Raw genomic sequence first — 16,837 nt, 5'->3', positions numbered from 1 at the left:
GTTCTGAGGCTGTTGGCTGGCATTTTGCATCTGGGAAATGTTGAGTTCATCACTGCTGGAGGGGCACAAGTGTCCTTTAAAACAGGTGAGAAGGCTGTGCATCCCAATCTAAATGTTTCTTGGGGTTCTGAAAGCCTTATTTGTTGTTAGTATATCTGAACATGGCAAGGACAAGGAGTGAAAGGGTTTAATTGCTTTTTAACATCTGTAAATGTTGATTAAAATGTTACTTTGGGAGGATGGGGTTTGACAGATAAGGCAAAGTAGTCTGCTGCTGAATGCTAAGTCTTAATTTAGGAAGACCTTGGGCACATACTTATTCCATTAACAGTAATGAAATTCTATTTGAATCTAATTCCTTCTTTGAAATATTCTCAAGCTGATAAAACATAAGTGCTCAAATACATTCCCTAACCAGGATCTCCACTGAAAGTATCTTTTTTTGAGCTTTCAGTGTTTCAATTACATATCTGAAAGAATGTGTTGGTATGTCTAAAGATTTAGCTGGTGGGCATTTAAAATGTTTGTTTAAATATGGCATTAGAGAGTAGAATTATGTACTGATTTATACCACATTATAGCAAAACTGAAGATTAAGGTATGCGTGGAAGAAAAATGTCACTGGTTAATCCTCATCATCCCAAGGAAAATGGAAACACATTCATGTGGACAGAGAGTCAATTAATGTTTGTGTCTGGAAAAATGTGTTAGTAGATTAAGTTCTTGATGTAGCATTAAGAGGAAGATAAATACTTATGACTTACTTGTGATGTACTTCTACTACTAATTTCCTTCAGTTGCACATATTTATGCCTTTTCGTGAGCAGCAAAACAGTATCCTAGGATTTCCCGTTGTGTTTTCATGTCTAATCCCTGTCATTTCAGGGGTGTCTTAAATGCTGGTGGTAGTTGTAGTAGTAGTAGTAGTAATAATAATAATAATAACAGTAAAAACCAAATTGGTTTCATAGCTTTATATATTTAAGGACATATTTGTGTTTGTCTTCCTCTTTCACCAGCCCTGGGTCGATCTGCTGAGTTACTGGGGTTGGATTCCACACAGCTAACAGAGGCATTGACTCAGAGGTCGATGATTCTCAGGGGAGAAGAAATCCTAACACCTCTTAGTATACAACAGGTAAAGACATCTCAATTTTGACATGTTTTTAGGGTATTTGAAAGATGTCTTAGTCTTCAAGTCTGCAGAAATCACTGATCACTCAAGAACAGAAGCTTAGCTCATGCATCAGAGTTGTAATCAAAAGTATTACATAGATTGTTTTGGGAAGGGTATAATTTCTTTAGATCCCATCCTGTTATTCTGGCCAGAGCTCATAGCTTGTTCCTTGTTATTTTTATGAACACTGATTACTTCCCATTTTTTTCAAATTCTAATCATGTAGGCTGATATTTTTTTCACTATGGACACTTGTGTCAGGGGGATGTTTTTTCAAAATTTTCAGGAGAAATATTTTTATAATTTACAAGAAGACAATTAGAAATAGGTATGCATACCATTATGTTTCCCTCTGGCAAAGGATGAATAAAGGTATTGCTTCCTACACTTCTCTTTCCTTCCTCCACATCTGAAGTTTATAATTTCCTAGTTTTTTGAATGCTTTAGCCCTGAAATGTAATTTTAAAGCCACATTTTAAAGTACAGTTGTTTTAAGTTAAACTGTTAAAGGTCAAATCATGATGCTTTGTAAGTGTTAATACAATTGCTGCCAAGCTACATAGGAGTAGGGAGCTGCTTGCATTATGCATGGTTTTGTGCTGTGCTAAGGACACTGACCAGCAGAGTCTTGTCAGTTCTCAGTCATGGCGTGGTTGATGTGTTGTCTATTCCCTCTTTAACACAGGCAATAGACAGCAGAGATTCTATGGCTATGGCACTTTATTCTCAGTGTTTTGCATGGGTCATTAAGAAAATCAATAGCAGAATCAGGAGCAAGGAAGACTTCAAGACTATTGGAATTTTGGACATATTTGGATTTGAAAACTTTGAGGTAGGTTTCAAAAGCTTATTCAAATGGATTGTCTGATATTTATGCTTTATTTATTTATGCTTTACATATTTTTGTCATCTTTGGAACTTGATTTTTAAAGATGTTATTACCTAACCCATTCCCTTGCTTGCAAAGTAAAATACTTGAAGTGTATGCATTTTTGAAAATTTCTTGTCTCTTTAGGTAAACCGTTTTGAGCAGTTCAATATCAACTATGCAAATGAGAAGCTTCAGGAGTACTTCAACAAGCACATCTTTTCCTTGGAGCAACTGGAATACAGCAGGTAAGAGAGAGAGGAAAAATCGGAAAGAATCTTGACAATAATATGTTCACTTGAAGTCTTAGTTTGCAGCTACCTTTGCTTCCTTTGAAAGTCTCTGTCTGGAGCTGTGTATTTATAAAAGCAAGATAATTTTGCTGTAATTTGCAAGATATATACACCAGCTTCTCTTATTTCTACAGCTAAAATAATTCCAATAAAAAGGCCCACTTTATTTTCCTTAGGGAAGGACTAATTTGGGAAGATATTGACTGGACAGACAATGGAGAGTGCTTGGATCTTATTGAAAAGGTAAGAAAGAATTGGATACTGTTACCTATTTTTAGTTTTTTGTTCTGAGGTAATATTTGTTCTGAGGTAATATAAAGACAAATGTCTTTAAAACATTTGTCAACACAAAGAACAAGTGAAGAAAATGGTGAATGTTGCATGTTTAAATAGCAAACTTTTAATGAGATCATTTCCATGCATGGCTGTGTTAAGGATTCTATTGTGAGCTCTTTTCCTTGCAGCAACTTTTCCCCATGTGTCATTATATAAAATAGTAATATTTGGAGATGGTTAAAAAGATCCACTTGATCCATGCTCTCTCTTGCCATCAGTGCAAGGCCTGCTGTGTGTGTTATCTCCATGGCAGGGTGTGTGACTGCCGGAGTTCAGATAGGCACAGACACGAGTGGCAGCGGGCAGGGGATCCAGAGGGCAGGACGTGACTGCAGTCAGGGCAGGGTGGCTTTTCAGGAGCTGCTCTGAGCCCTTGGGAAGTGGCTTATTAAAATGTGCACCTGGACAGCTCTGTTTTCCTGAGAGGCTGTTATCAATCTGGAGCTTGCTGGACACATTAATTAACTGTGGGGTAGCTTGCTTTGTTTACCACCTCTTCTAGCATGAGATGTAGGGAACATCAAAGGAAATCTCAGAGGTACTTGTAAAGCAAAGGGAGGTTGGTTGTGCTTCACCCAGGGTGAAGTTAAATTGTGTATCTTTTGCTCTGCCTCTGGGCACTGTGGGTGCTAAAAGTTTGCGTTGGTTCATCAACTGGGTGGGTAATTATATGAAAGAAACTTTTTTGAAAGGCTGTTTTACACAAACTCCTCAGACTTCTGATCATCGGAGATCTTGGAGGCTGGGGATAGATTCTGGGGCAATGGCACTGTATGCATCTAAAATCTGCTTATGTCAGGAGAACTGATTCTTCCAGTAGCTTGTTTTTCTTTATTTTGCCCACTGATCATATACTCTATATTTCAAAAGGAGCATTACCAGAAAAACAGGATTACAGTCACCTTCAATAGTGGAGTTTTAGTTGTGTATGAGTGGTTTTGTGCCTCTTTGCACAAAACCACTCATACACAACTAAAACTCCACTATTGCACAAAGCAACTTCAAGGACTGTGATTTTTCCAAACAGGAGACAACAGCTGTGTCCCTCCATGCACTAATTCATGTTCTGCCTCTTTTTTCTGTTCTAGAAACTGGGACTGCTAGCACTCATCAATGAGGAGAGCCATTTTCCTCAAGCTACTGACTCCACCTTACTGGAGAAGTTGAATGCCCAGCATGCTGTATGTGATGTTTTGCTGATTTTTGCTGTGCAAATTATGTAGGATCTCTTTGCTTTGGTAGAAATTCATGGTTCAAACATATGGGTGCCTTGTTCTAGAGGCTTTTTTGGATGGGATCCTACTTCCCTGGCAATCCATCTACTTTGTTGACAAGGCTGAGTTGGTTCCTGGAAGAACATATCCTTGTTGCTGTTCACTTAAAGGTTTCTATTGTGGTGAATAAGTCAAATTCTACTCTAAATGAGAGCTCTGTCAATCTGCAGTAGCTCAGATTATTTAGCTCTTCAATTTCCCTTGATGTTATAAAGCATTCACCTTGATGTCATTTACTGAAATTTTGCTGTTTCCTCTGTCCAGATTAGTGTTACCTTTATTTGTGATACTGGAATTATTTTTCACGATTTCTGGGATGCAAGCATATTCACCAATCTTCATAACTGCCAGTTTAAGACAGAGCCTTCTGTTTCAAAGTGCCTTTTATAGATGGCTCTGCCAGATGGGGTTCAGGTTTAGTATAATGCCTTTTTATGTGCTATAAATCTGTTATTACTTCATTTGAAGCAGCCCAGACTAACAAATCCTATTATCATGAGTTGCTTGTTTGCTTTTGGAGCACTAATCTTCCAGAGAGTTTACTGGAAGACAATGGTCTGTTTAGGTATGGGTTGAGAGGATTGTGTGACAACCCCCTCCAAATATTTTTCTCTTTTTTTTCCCTGTCCAATTAGAACAATCCTTTTTATGTAAAACCAAGGGTTGCCGTTCACAACTTTGGAGTGAAGCACTACGCTGGGGAGGTAATTTCTTTATTTGCTGAAATTATTCCAAGCAGAACTTTCATTAGCTTAATTTTCCCCCAAGGCTGCTCAAAATTAACTAAAGCACTCTGTTCCCTCAGCACTTTTTACAGCACTGCTCTTGTGAGAGGTGCCTGACTGTTTGGCTTGTTGTTTGAACCAGCTCTGTTTCCTTCTAGGTCCAGTATGATGTCAGGGGGATCTTGGAGAAGAACAGAGATACTTTTAGAGATGATCTCCTGAACCTGTTACGTGAAAGCAGGTAAGTTTCTGTGATTTTTGTTAAGGACATGATACTAAGGGGTGTTGTATCAACTAATTCTGCCAGGGTTGAGTGCTTAATTCTGATGGGGTTTGAATATGTTAGATGTTGCATAGCAGCAGACCTTGACAGACCTGAAAGGAGCACAGAGAAGAGCATATCATATCACAGAAATGAGCATATCAGAGTTGCCTGCAAGCAGCTCTGACTGTAATCGGTTCTCACAAAGTTGGGTTTACCTGCACTGTACTATTGTTGCTCTTCAGTCCAGGGGCATCCTAGAGAACTAGCTTGCTGCTCTGCAATGAGTAAGGATGCTGGAAGGTGGTCGTGGTTTTTAACTGTTTCTGAGTGCCTCATGGGCAGCGTGCATGTGTGAGTTTTTACTTTGTGTTTGTGTTTCTGGCATTCCCTAATTGGTTGAACACTTGCTGTCAGAGACTGCCATATAGCAATTGCTTTGAAGGGACAACTTCTATTAAGATTTATCTGACTGAAAGTCTGAGTTTGGATGCCTTTAGTACCTGCATATCTCATGTCATTCTGCTGTGTAAGGTCTGAGGGTCCTTATGGTGGTACCCTGTGGGCTGTGGTGGTACCACATCCCTTTTTGTAGGTCTTTGGTTGAGACTCCAGGACACACAGAGGAATGGCAGAAGAAGAGGGAGCTGAGCCTGGATGTTGCTGTCTCATCTGGTGCCCTCCCATATCCCATCCAGTCATCCTGTTTTGCTGTACAAGTTGCTTGTTTGTAAATCCCTTAAGCCCTTCTGTGCCAGGGAAACTGTTAATAAGCAATTCCCTCTCTATTATTTGTTCTGGGTTTATGACATTTCTGATATAACATCTGTCAACTGAGGTATCTAGGCAAAAATATTAAATGAGTTAGACTGAGCTGGGCCTGGTTTTGCTTTTACACCAACATCTGTGTGGAGCTTGAATTAAAATGTCTGTGTTTCAGTAGAATTCCTAAGAGGAGAATACCCAACTGATAGGGTAGAGAACAGCATGCACAGCTGTTATCTGAAAGTGAGACTTGCATGGGTGCTTGTTTTGTGTTATGTCCCCAAACAAGCTGGAAGTCTTGTTTTTTAGTCTTTGTTCAGGTACAATTCTGGTTGCAGTCAGCTGCAGTTTTGGTTGAGTGAAATGCAGTAAAGCCTCCAGGACTTCACACTTCATTTCCCTAATGATGTGTTTGGAATTGAGAAGAAAGAACCTGCTTGTTTTGGGTTTTTTTTTTGTTTTTTATCCCCTGGATAAATTCCGCAAAGGCAAAATCTATTGTTTATTAAAGATTGTGGAGAAAATAAGCAAATAAGAGAGAAAATAAGCATGTTTTTGATGGTGAAGCTTCTTGCTAAGAGACTGCTTTCTTTGCATTCTACAATGGTCTCATAGTCTGTTAAGATACACTTTAGAAATAGTATTTTTCTTTTCCATTTCAGTCTTGATTTCATCTATGATCTGTTTGAGCACGTTTCAAGTCGGAACAATCAGGACACTCTTAAATGTGGAAGCAAGCACCGAAAGCCTACTGTCAGTCTCCAGTTCAAGGTCAGTTAATGTGTCAGCTCTGCTCGGTAGCTAATCAGTGACAGACAGACTCTGGTCAGTAAGGAACAGGTGCAGATTGAGAAAGGCAAAAGCTGAGCATGAAAACATTGCTGTCTCTGCTATGATGCTGCCGTTGCTGATTAACTGATTGACTGTCCTGGCTTGCTTCAAGTAGGCACTAACCTTTCCATCACACCATCCCCACAAAACTCCTGTTGCCTTCCCCACTTGCCTATTTGTTCTTATTTTAAAGCTCATCTGTGAAGTTAGTCTCTCTTGTCCTGATTTGTCTTTATAATCTAAATCCAGCCACAAAATCCCACAAAGCCTTACAGCAGTGCCTGCATGCTGAGAAAAATAAGTGCTGAATAAATACCTCATTAAGGTGTTGCCTTGCTTTAACTTAAAGTTTGGAAGGCATTTTTGTTAAACACATTTTTATGAGGCTTTATAGCCTCTCATCAAAAATGGCACCAAATTGAAATCTAGCATAAAGTCTATCTGCAAATTATTTAAAAGGGAAAGATTGGCATGGAACATCTCCTAAATTGCATGAGTACAAGTCTGGATTAGTTGCCTTTCATTTAGTTTGAATTAATATACATTTGCAGAGTTCATTCACTGTTTTTTAAAGAAGAGCAGACTCAAACCCCTGAAGGGCAGATTTTATCCTAGTAGACTATTGCTAAGTGTTGGGCAGAACAGCAAGGAGTGTATGCTGGGGCACACACAATATCTTTTATTAAAAAACACTGATGTATTTTCGGGACAGCTTGCTTGTGCTACCATAACTCATCTCAGAAGTATCCATTTCTTGTCATGAGATGTTTTTGCTAGTTTTCTGGGATAGCTGAAGGTACTATTTCCACTTGGTTATTTCTAGATGTGCAAAGTAGACCTTTAAAATGTTAACCTTACAAAAACAGACCATATTTTTTCACTCATTTGGCAAGGTAGAACAAAGTGTAGTAGTCCTTCTGTTCTCTGTCAGGGGCCCTGGAAAACATAAGGGTGATAAAACATGAAATCAAAACATTATTGCCTCTTATCTAACGCTGCAGTAACTGACCATTAACCAGCTGGGCTGCTTTACAAGATGTTGACCTTCACATCATGCTTTCCCCAGAGAATTAGGTTGGGTGTTTTTTTACGTGCTTTAAAGCCTTACAGGGATTAGTCTATTTTATTTCAACTGAAGATAAGAACTTTGCCTTCACAGTTTTATTCTCATGATAAATTGGTTGACTCTTCTTTTCATTTGATGACCTGCCTAATGCAGGCCTGGGGGTGCACACAGAAGAGCAGAGTTTAGATACCATCTGTTTCAGCCTGTTGATTACCAGGGCAAGCTCCAGATTAGCTCATCACCTGACAGTGACTTAGAGGCTTGCAGCGCTGTGCAGAATCTGCCTGGCTGTACCAAGGTGAAAGTGAAAATAGTTTAAATAATTTTTGTTTAGACTGACCAACTTTTCCAATCTGCAAGTGGGAGCCTGGGATGAGAGAATTGTGCACAGATGTGTAATGTTCACACGGGTTTGATATGAATGAAGCCTATACTTTTCAGAGCTGTAAATATTTGTCTTTACACAAAGATTTTTGTCTTTGTATGTTCTGTTTAATATTTGCTGCCCAAGTCCCTGGTCCATAGGCTGGCAAAGGCAAGCAAACCAAGAACTGTCATTTATGTTCCCAGTTATTTCGCTGTTTCCTCACTTTGCCTTGCACCACTGTGTGCGCAGCCATAACTCTGCCTGCTGCCTTTTTCACTGCATGTTCAATCACCAAGTGCTTGGTCTGCAGATTAAAGCAAGAATTTGTTATAATAGACTGACATTGACAGTTTTGCTCCAAGACATATGGCAGGACACACAGTGTTGCTCCTTTAAAATGTGCACTTTCTGCCTCCTTGGCAGCCTCCTCTATATTCTCTCTGCTGCCTGGCACAAAGTGCCACCTTTGAGGGGTGTAACTTTACCGCTGCTAACTTCGTGGGCTCTTCAGAACCTGAGCTCCTCTCCTGTACAATCATTTGTATCTCTGCAAAGTAAATGCAAGACTTCAGTTTAAAAAGGTTCATCATGCTTAATGATACAGAATGAGGCAAGTTGGAATAAGATACGGAATGATGGCTCAGGAGGGAAAGGGGCGGATGTGTAATTAAAGTAATAATCATAAAAAGACTGAGGGATTTTGTGATTTTTATCTCCAGGCTGAGGTTAGACTAATAGTCTAATGTGCATTGGATCATTCAGAGTTCTAAAACTAGGAAAAAACCTGTTGTCTTCAGGGAAGATAGAAAATGAGTGGGTTTGGGGTGGTTGAAATGAAAAGAGGAAATCTGAGTTAGTGGATTTTACCATAGGCCCCTTATCCTTCCTTTGACTTGCTCAAGTTTAGCTGTTTGGGAATGTGGATCCTAAGTCTTAAACAGTCATTTGAAAGATCCCTGAAACAACAATTTGGTGTTGTCCTTATGGACAGTTTTCTTCATATCAATCTGTGAGTCTTGTTCATTGTTAAACGGTAATGCCAGTGGAAGAAGGGAGCGCACAGGAATTGACCCCATCCCTGTGGAAGCAAGAGCTTCCAGGGTGCAGTAACTTCTGGTGTGCACCACTAGGTGTTGCAGTTAGATGCTGTCTGCAGTGCTGAGCTGCAGGAGTTCTTGTCTGGGGTTATGTTGCTTGTACAAAAATTCAGCTTGTGAGCTACTGTCTTCTCTCTACCTGTGTTTCAGGAATCACTTCATTCTTTAATGGCGACGCTGAGTTCTTCAAACCCTTTCTTTGTTCGGTGCATCAAACCCAACGTGCAGAAGGTAAGATTTTAAATGGTGTCCATCTTTTCTGTACATCTCAGGCCTAATCTTTTGCTGCCTGTCTGGTTATTTACCACTGTGTGAAGCAGAGGGTAGCATTCTTCACTGATTTTGTAGAAGACTTTCAAGGGGAAGGCACTGGGAAGGACTTTCGAATTTATTTTTTTTTTGCACATGGATTATGCATCTCTTTAATAGTCATTGCCCACAACTCTGATAAATGACTGGCTCTAAGAAAGGTTATAAACAGAAGGTAGAAGGCTGCACTTCTTGTGTGACAGCTCTGTGAGAGCCTTTTTAGGGAGAAAATATCAAAATCACAAAGTTTGTTTTAAGACACTATAGGCACTGATACAGATGTGTATAGAAAAACTGATATGAATTACTCTCTTGTCAGACTCTTGGTCTTTCAATTTATGAAAATTGTACATGCTGGATGTTTTGTTCTGTTTCAGATTTTTGTTTTTAAAACAGGCTTACAATATCAATTTGTCTTTTGAGTTACAAATAATGAAAGGCTGTGTCAAGATTTGCCTAAATACATTGGAGGGCTCTCTGGAAACAAAGTGGTGATGGTACAGTAGTCATTGAAATTAATATTGCTAGCCTGATTCTAGTATCCTGGGGTTTTTCACATCTGTTTTGGGCATAATAGACTGTTATTCATTATATGGTCTGCTTTTGTCAAAAATACACCAGCCAGAGGTGCTAGTAAATCTCATTTATGGTTTTCACATGGCAACTCAGAGATTGGGGACTTTACTATAAATCCATATTTAGATGTTCTATTTTTCTGGGCTGCCTTGCTAATCAGGGTGCCATCAAAACAAATGTGTGGATTTCGTTGTAGATTTTAGTGCCACCTGGACAGTGGACATCCTTGACTTTACATGTTTTCCTTTGCTGACGGTTCTGCTATTTGTGATGTGCCAAATAACATGCAGACTTTGGGCACCTTAGCAAGAGGAAGCAGCCTGGAAGCAAATAAAACCAACTTTCTGTGTCTTGAGGTGTTTGGTGCTCTGAGGTGTGAAGTCAGCTGAACCCACGTGGATGACAGAGCCCTGGCGAGTAGCTGGGATTTGTGAGCTTGCATGTTTAGCAAAGTCTCTGATCACAGAAGGAAGGCAGTTTTGAAAAGCTTCCCTGCTTCCCTGCTCCTGTTTCTCTCTGGAAGCCCCATGACACTTAAATAGAAGGATTTTGGTAACGAACACTCAGGTTTTCCTTACCTGTCTTTTCATACGTCACTAATAAGGCTCAGCTGCACAGTAGCAAAGGTACAAGGATTTGCAGTGATTGATGCAAGAACCAGGCACTTGTTGCATTTCCATAGCAAGGAAAACACTGAGTTCCCACTCCTATGTTCCTTGTTCTTCCAGTCTTTTCCCACTAAAATGCTTCATCCCTGACAATTTTGGCATGTTACTGTATCTGCACATATATTTTACTACCACTAAAACACAATTCTCACAGAATTAGCAGCTGTGCAAGGAGAAGAAGCTTGAGACAGTCTCTGGGGGCCACCTCTGACTTCAGGAGTGCAAGCAGGAACAGTTTGGGAAATTTCTGTAGACAATCCATTTCAATGTACATGTAAAATCTCACTGAAATCTTATGCAAAAATGGTTGAACTTGTTTTGCATTTGCCTTTATTTGATTGTAAATTTAACTTGAATTAATAGCTTTACTAAATAAGAAATACTGTTTGAAGAACAAGAGTCAAGTGTCACAGAGCTTCTCTTTTGTAGCTGATTCAGTAGAAGACTTGACTGAAAATGAAAAGGAAAGACATATAAAATGCTTGTCAATGGCATTCTTCATTCAGGGAAGTGTTACCAAAATGCACCTTTGGGATTCACTGTTGGAAGTTTTGCCTGCTGTATGCTGCTCTCTGTCCCCCACTCCCCGTTGAACAGACATAGTAATCGTTAGTGCTGACCTCGTGACATTGGTGGTGTCTCTCCTTCTGCAGCAGTGCAGGTACTGCAGCAGGCACAAAACCAATGTTTGGCTGCTGTGTGCCTTTGCTGGATTTGTAGGTGCACATCCCATTGAGCGATTTGCAGTTTATCCTCTCATACAACATGTCACTTCTTTTCAGCTAGAAAAGGAAAATAAGGTGACTCAGTTTGCTGTGAACCAGCATGGCTCAGAGACACAGGAGCTGTGCATGGACTACCAGGGATCACCTGACTCACTGTACAGGGCTGGTTAGGAAAAAAAAACTGCTTGAAATATTCGAATGAGCTGCTGAAGTGGAGTAAACTTGGATCAAAAGAAAGTAAAGGTCTTCACTGAGCACTTTCCTCTGTGTTTTCCATCTGCAGTCATGGTGATATGGAATGATAAATGTCACTCGGAAGGTACTTAAACAGTGCTTGCCAAATACCTACATATGTGGAAGAAAGGGATGTTTTACTGGTTTTTTAAATACACAGCATTAAAGGAGAGCTGGACTGGAGAGATTTGTCAAGGAGAGAGCTGAAATTGTGTTACTGGGAGCAAATCCTCTCCATCTACTTGTTCCTCTTTGGATTGGATACACATAGGGGATACACCTATTGGTGAACATCCTTTGTAACTGGAGGGGAGGAGCTGGGGGAACTCAAGAAGTGTGTTTGAATTCTGTAAGTGAATGAAATTAAGCAAATAGAAGTCAAATTCAAGCCTTTGAAAAGCAGAATGTATAGCAAGCTACTTTCTCTGCTGCTCTAGATATTGAAGCGTATTCATGTTGGTAGCAGATGTGATAATTTACAGTAATTATTTCATTGTTTTAATTTTTCTAAAGTTCAGTTTTTAAATATGTTGCAGTGGAAAGCAAAAACAATTCAGCTCAAGCAGTAAACCACTGAACATTTACATATGAAAGCAGGTTCTACACTCATTAGTGCAATTTCCTAAAGGGAGCGCATGGAGTACGTGACCTTTTGTCACAAGACATTTCGGCAGGCAGGCCTCAGACAGAAGGACAGAGGACCCATTAATCTTTGGGAGACCTCAGAACAATCAGAGTATCTGTTTTCACAATTTCCAATCTGTTCTGAACTATCCATAACATGGAAACTTTTCCACTTGGTATGCTTAATGAGTGTTTTCTGCTAATGAAGTGTCTTTCTCCTCAGCTCCCCTTATCTTCGCTGCAGCTGGCAGAACTATGTATCGTTTCATCCCTTTGAACTTTAGCACATCTTTCTCTCTCTCTTGGTTTCATGTTTCTTTTTCTGTCTCCTGTTTTATTTGATAATGATTCCTCCCTGCAACCTTACCTTTTCTGATCTCTGTCTCCTTTTCTTCGAGTGCCTTAAATTAAAAAACAAACACCACCACAAAAAAAACCCAACAACAAAAAAAAAAGACTGTCTTTTTAAAACAAGCTGCAGCCATTGCTAAAATCATCAGCTGAATGTTCTTCCAGCTTGCTGCTATTAATAAAGTTGCTAAGCCTTGGTGCTGTTCGGGAGACAGATCAGAGTAAATTTAAGATCTAAACTTGCTATTCAAGCTGTTTCAGAGGCAGAAGTTTTCCTGTTGCCCAGAAGCAGCCAGCCTTGTGCAGCTTGGCTCAAGTGCTTTCTCAGGTTCCTGTTTCCATTTGCAATTGCATTGGCATAATCTCCAGTGGCACGATACTGGTATAATCATAGCGAGTGACCCCACCTCCAGCATCTGCAGGGCCTCAGCTGTGCTGGTCTCTCAAAACCTCTGTTATTATAGCTTGTTTTTATAATCCCCTGTTCTTGAGACTTCAACAGGTTCAGATGCGGCCATTCTCTCCTGCACATAAGTAGGGCATGCACTTTTCTTTGGTTGCACATCTAAGACCAGTTTGGTCCTAATAGACAAAATCCTGACTTAGTTATAGTTCACATGAACTATTTAATGTAGACAAAAAATTCACTTTTTAAATTGTTTTTATAGGAAACTTGTGTTGATGTGTGCCATGAGGCAACAGGATTGCAGGGTCCCTACTCACGTCTGTCTGCTCATTTACTGTCTGTCTCATTCCTCTGTTGTAGTGATGGTCTTGTCACTGTCAAGATAAAAGCTGCCTTCTCTCAGACCTTGTGATCGCTAAAGGGACAATTCTGTTTCTCTTCAGGTTTCTACATTAACTTTTTTTAATCTTAAAGTTTAATTAGGTTAGGTAAATAAGTGAGACAAAATTAAACCCGTATTGTAAAGCTACTGCAGGGTAGGGGCTACAGGGAGCAACAGGAAAAATGAAACTGGTAATACCTTAGCAGTTCAAAGGAAGACTGGTAGAAAAAAAGTCTGTAATAAATTCTATGAGGTCTCCTGCTCTTAGAGTCCTATCATGCTCCATATTCATTCTGGGAAAATTAGTATCAAGGCAGTAAGATTGTTAACATTGCTTCTGGGGGCAGAGCCATTTGAAAGGATCAAGGTATGGCTATTGGCACCTGCAGTGTACTTTGAGGCATAGGTCATTAATGACCATGAGACACCCTGGAATAGCAAGCAGTTTGTCCTCTAATATGAAATAAGATACAAACCTATTTTGCTTGGCGCCTGAATTAAAGTTGTGTTCTTAAAATAGCTCTGAATCATTACAAATGTAAGTTTAGCATGATACCAGCCTAAACACCAGGTAGAAGTACAGCTCAGGAATGCAGTGCAGAGGAGCAGTGATAGCAGAGCTTGACCCCATCTGCAAGGGTGATTGTGTGCAGGGTGTGGAGCAGGTACAAGTGCAGGGAGCGCAGTAGGTGAGCTGGTTGTCGAGCTGGAATTGCAGTATTGTCATATTGAGACATGGCTGTATGAATTACTGAGTTTGCCTTCTAGGGAGATTTTTTTTTTTTTTTCAGAAATGTAGACAAGAGCGCAAGTCTCATGGTACTGAATTGGGAAGAGCACTGACACATAACTTTGAAAGATTCAGGCAGATAAAGTCTGAACTTCAAGAGAATTCTACTGTACCTGAAACAGAGGATTGCTAAGCGTCTGGATATCTTTACTTTCAGAAGTCTTTATTTTAAAAAATTATCCTTAATAAGGTGTTCTAGTTCCAAACTTCTGTGCCCATGGAGTTGTATACCAAGCATTTGCTTTATACAGTAACATTCTGCAGACTCTGGGTCTCCTTACAGGGGAGCAGATGCCTTTGTGGGTTTTTAAAGATGCTGAGCCCAGCAGTTAAAAGCTAAAAAGTGTTAGGCCCTAAATGGAGGTGTCTCTATGGTTTAGTCAGTTGCTAAGCCCTGAGGTAGCTCTGCTGCAGCATAGCTGCAGTGGTGTCTGGTACTGGGAGCTAGCAGATCACGGGGTAAATTTAACTTGCTATCCATAAGGAAAAGGTAATAGCCTGGTCACATTAATAGTTACTCTGTCATACTTTGAAAATAGAGGAAATAGATAATATAGCCCAGGTGGAGCTGCTGGGTGTGTGTAGGGCTGTCTGTAGAAAGTTAAGGTCTAGCAGTATTCATTTACAGCTGTATAAGCAGCTCATATATTAGAGATCCTTATTGCCTTTTTTTTTTTAAATCTGTCTTTAATCTCAGTTGTTCTCAATAAATACTTGGTTTAAGAAAGCTTTCTGGCTGCCAATTACTGCTGTCATTGCTTCTGGAGGCAGCAGAGCCACAGGCTATGAGCACAGATTGCTCTTGCTCAGGCAGCTTGGGTCAGACTCAGGGAGCTGCTGCTCAGGCTCATCATTTGGGAGAAGAGCAACTGTTTCCCAAAAACGCAGCATGTTGGCCTGATCTCACAGGTCAACAATTGCAAACTATTTATCCTCCTTACCCTTTAACTAGCTCATAAGGCTTTATTATTCATAACCAGGAAGGCGCAGTCGGAAGGTGTGGTGTCGTGCCTGGCCAACGCCACTTAATTCAGCTACCTGGATCTTGTCGCCTTGGGTTTTGCAGAATTACATAGCTTCAAATCAAGGCTTGTGGAATATGTGCCAGCTGCATCATTTTGTGACACGTCACTTGAGTAATTAGGTCAGGCGCTAGAGGACTCATTCCTTAGGTAAAAGTGGTAAGGAGAGTGGGTGTGAGGAGAGCAATCGCTCCTGCTCGCAGAGTGCTGGCAGTAATGTAACATGTGAATCTGAATCCCTTTCTGAAAGAGCAAGGTGTTTCGTGCTATGTGTAAGCCTTGCCTCTCTTTGGTGTCCTCTCTGAAAGATCGCTCCCATCACTGCTGTGGTGCAGCCTCTTGTTAATGCTGTCTGAGAGTCACTGGGTTGTCCCTTTGTCCCCTTCCCCGAGTATCCCGCTTGCTGGGCTGAAGTAGGTCATAACACTCTCCAGGCAGTCACTCAGGCAAGGCATGTTCTTCTTCTTCATCAAGGTTTGTTGTTTGCTAAGCAGGGCTGACGAGGCATTCCTTTGCTAAGTGTATTAGGATTTGTCTTTAAGTGACCATGGTTAAGGGGTTTAAAATTGAGCTGTTTAAGGCTAGGGACAGAGAGCTGAGATGGGACGCTGCAGGCGAGGGAGCAGACACTGTACTGTACTGTAAAGGTTGCACCCAGCTCCAGGCAGAGCAGGCAGACAAGAGTTTTACTTGTTTTGCAGCATGTACCATTTGGTAGGACTCTGTCCACAAGTGGTAGGAGCAATTTCTGGATCTTGGATAGTAACTGTGGCAGTATGTAAGCAGGATGGAGGGACACATGGAGAGCAATTGCTGCTTCGGGAGGAACTTGGGTGGGGGTGGCCCAGGTGGCAAAGTATAATAACAATTCTGTGGAAAAATCAATTGCCCAGTGATGGGATATTTTTAATGTGCAACATCTGCTGTGTAGTTCAGTGTAATATCCAGAAGTGAGAAAGATTTTGACTGCTTCAGCAATTGATCTGCCAGCAGCAGAAGACCTTACTGCCTACAGCTGACTTCAGGCACTACAATAATTCTTGTATATTGTGCCACCTGATGGATTTTTTTGTGGCTTATGAATTCCTTTATATGTGGCTATGTGGCATAGGTAGGCAATCGTGGAACTGCAGCTACTGATCCCAAGTCTGAAGTATTTGTTTTTTATAAATACCAGTAAAGAACTTGGCTTTTCTTCCTTCTTGTGCGCTCTACCAAGCATTTGAATTGCAAACATTGTCATGCAAATGTATGCGTTGAAAAACTGTGTACTTCATCAAGCTCTGGAAGTTTTTTTCTTTAACTACTACAAAAAAAAAGTCCCCCCATCTCTAAATGGCAATTTACATTCAAATCCTGTTTGCTGTGTTCTCATGGTAACTACTCCGAGGGAACATGCACAGTCCATGATAAATAGACATCTCTAGAGCTCCAAAAGCATCGCTGGGGTACAGAGCATTGTTCTTTAGCAAAAACTTTAAAGTTCACAAGTCTCTTCCTTGCTAAGCTGTGTCACAGGGCATATTGTGCATTTTATCTCTTAAGGTTTAGGAATTTGTTGGCTGTGAAATATATTTACATTCTTGCTGCCTATAAGGTGAGATTAGCCCTCGTGTCCTGTTAGTCAGGAATATCTTCAGTGATTGCTGTAGAGCCAGCCCTCGCTAGGCTTGACTTCCTTTGAGTAGC

General features: G+C 40.5%; 1 protein-coding gene across 1 annotated transcript in view; it reads left to right on the top strand.

Annotated features, from left to right (window-relative positions):
* MYO10 (myosin X) overlaps positions 1-16,837 on the top strand; it is a gene marked incomplete at its 5' end in the record, with an annotated part of 126,993 nt that overhangs the window by 66,512 nt on the left and 43,644 nt on the right. The window contains 10 exon segments of the mRNA XM_031058256.1: positions 1-85; positions 1,020-1,138; positions 1,863-2,009; positions 2,193-2,293; positions 2,515-2,581; positions 3,763-3,855; positions 4,584-4,652; positions 4,832-4,914; positions 6,363-6,471; positions 9,212-9,292. The exon segment at positions 1-85 is cut by the window's left edge and continues 10 nt beyond it. Of these exon segments, the coding sequence (XP_030914116.1) occupies positions 1-85; positions 1,020-1,138; positions 1,863-2,009; positions 2,193-2,293; positions 2,515-2,581; positions 3,763-3,855; positions 4,584-4,652; positions 4,832-4,914; positions 6,363-6,471; positions 9,212-9,292 (954 nt within the window).

The sequence above is a fragment of the Geospiza fortis genome, unplaced genomic scaffold, assembly GCF_000277835.1.
Source record: "Geospiza fortis unplaced genomic scaffold, GeoFor_1.0 scaffold281, whole genome shotgun sequence".
Lineage (NCBI taxonomy): Eukaryota > Metazoa > Chordata > Aves > Passeriformes > Thraupidae > Geospiza > Geospiza fortis.
This window is presented reverse-complemented; position numbering and strand designations above follow the sequence as displayed.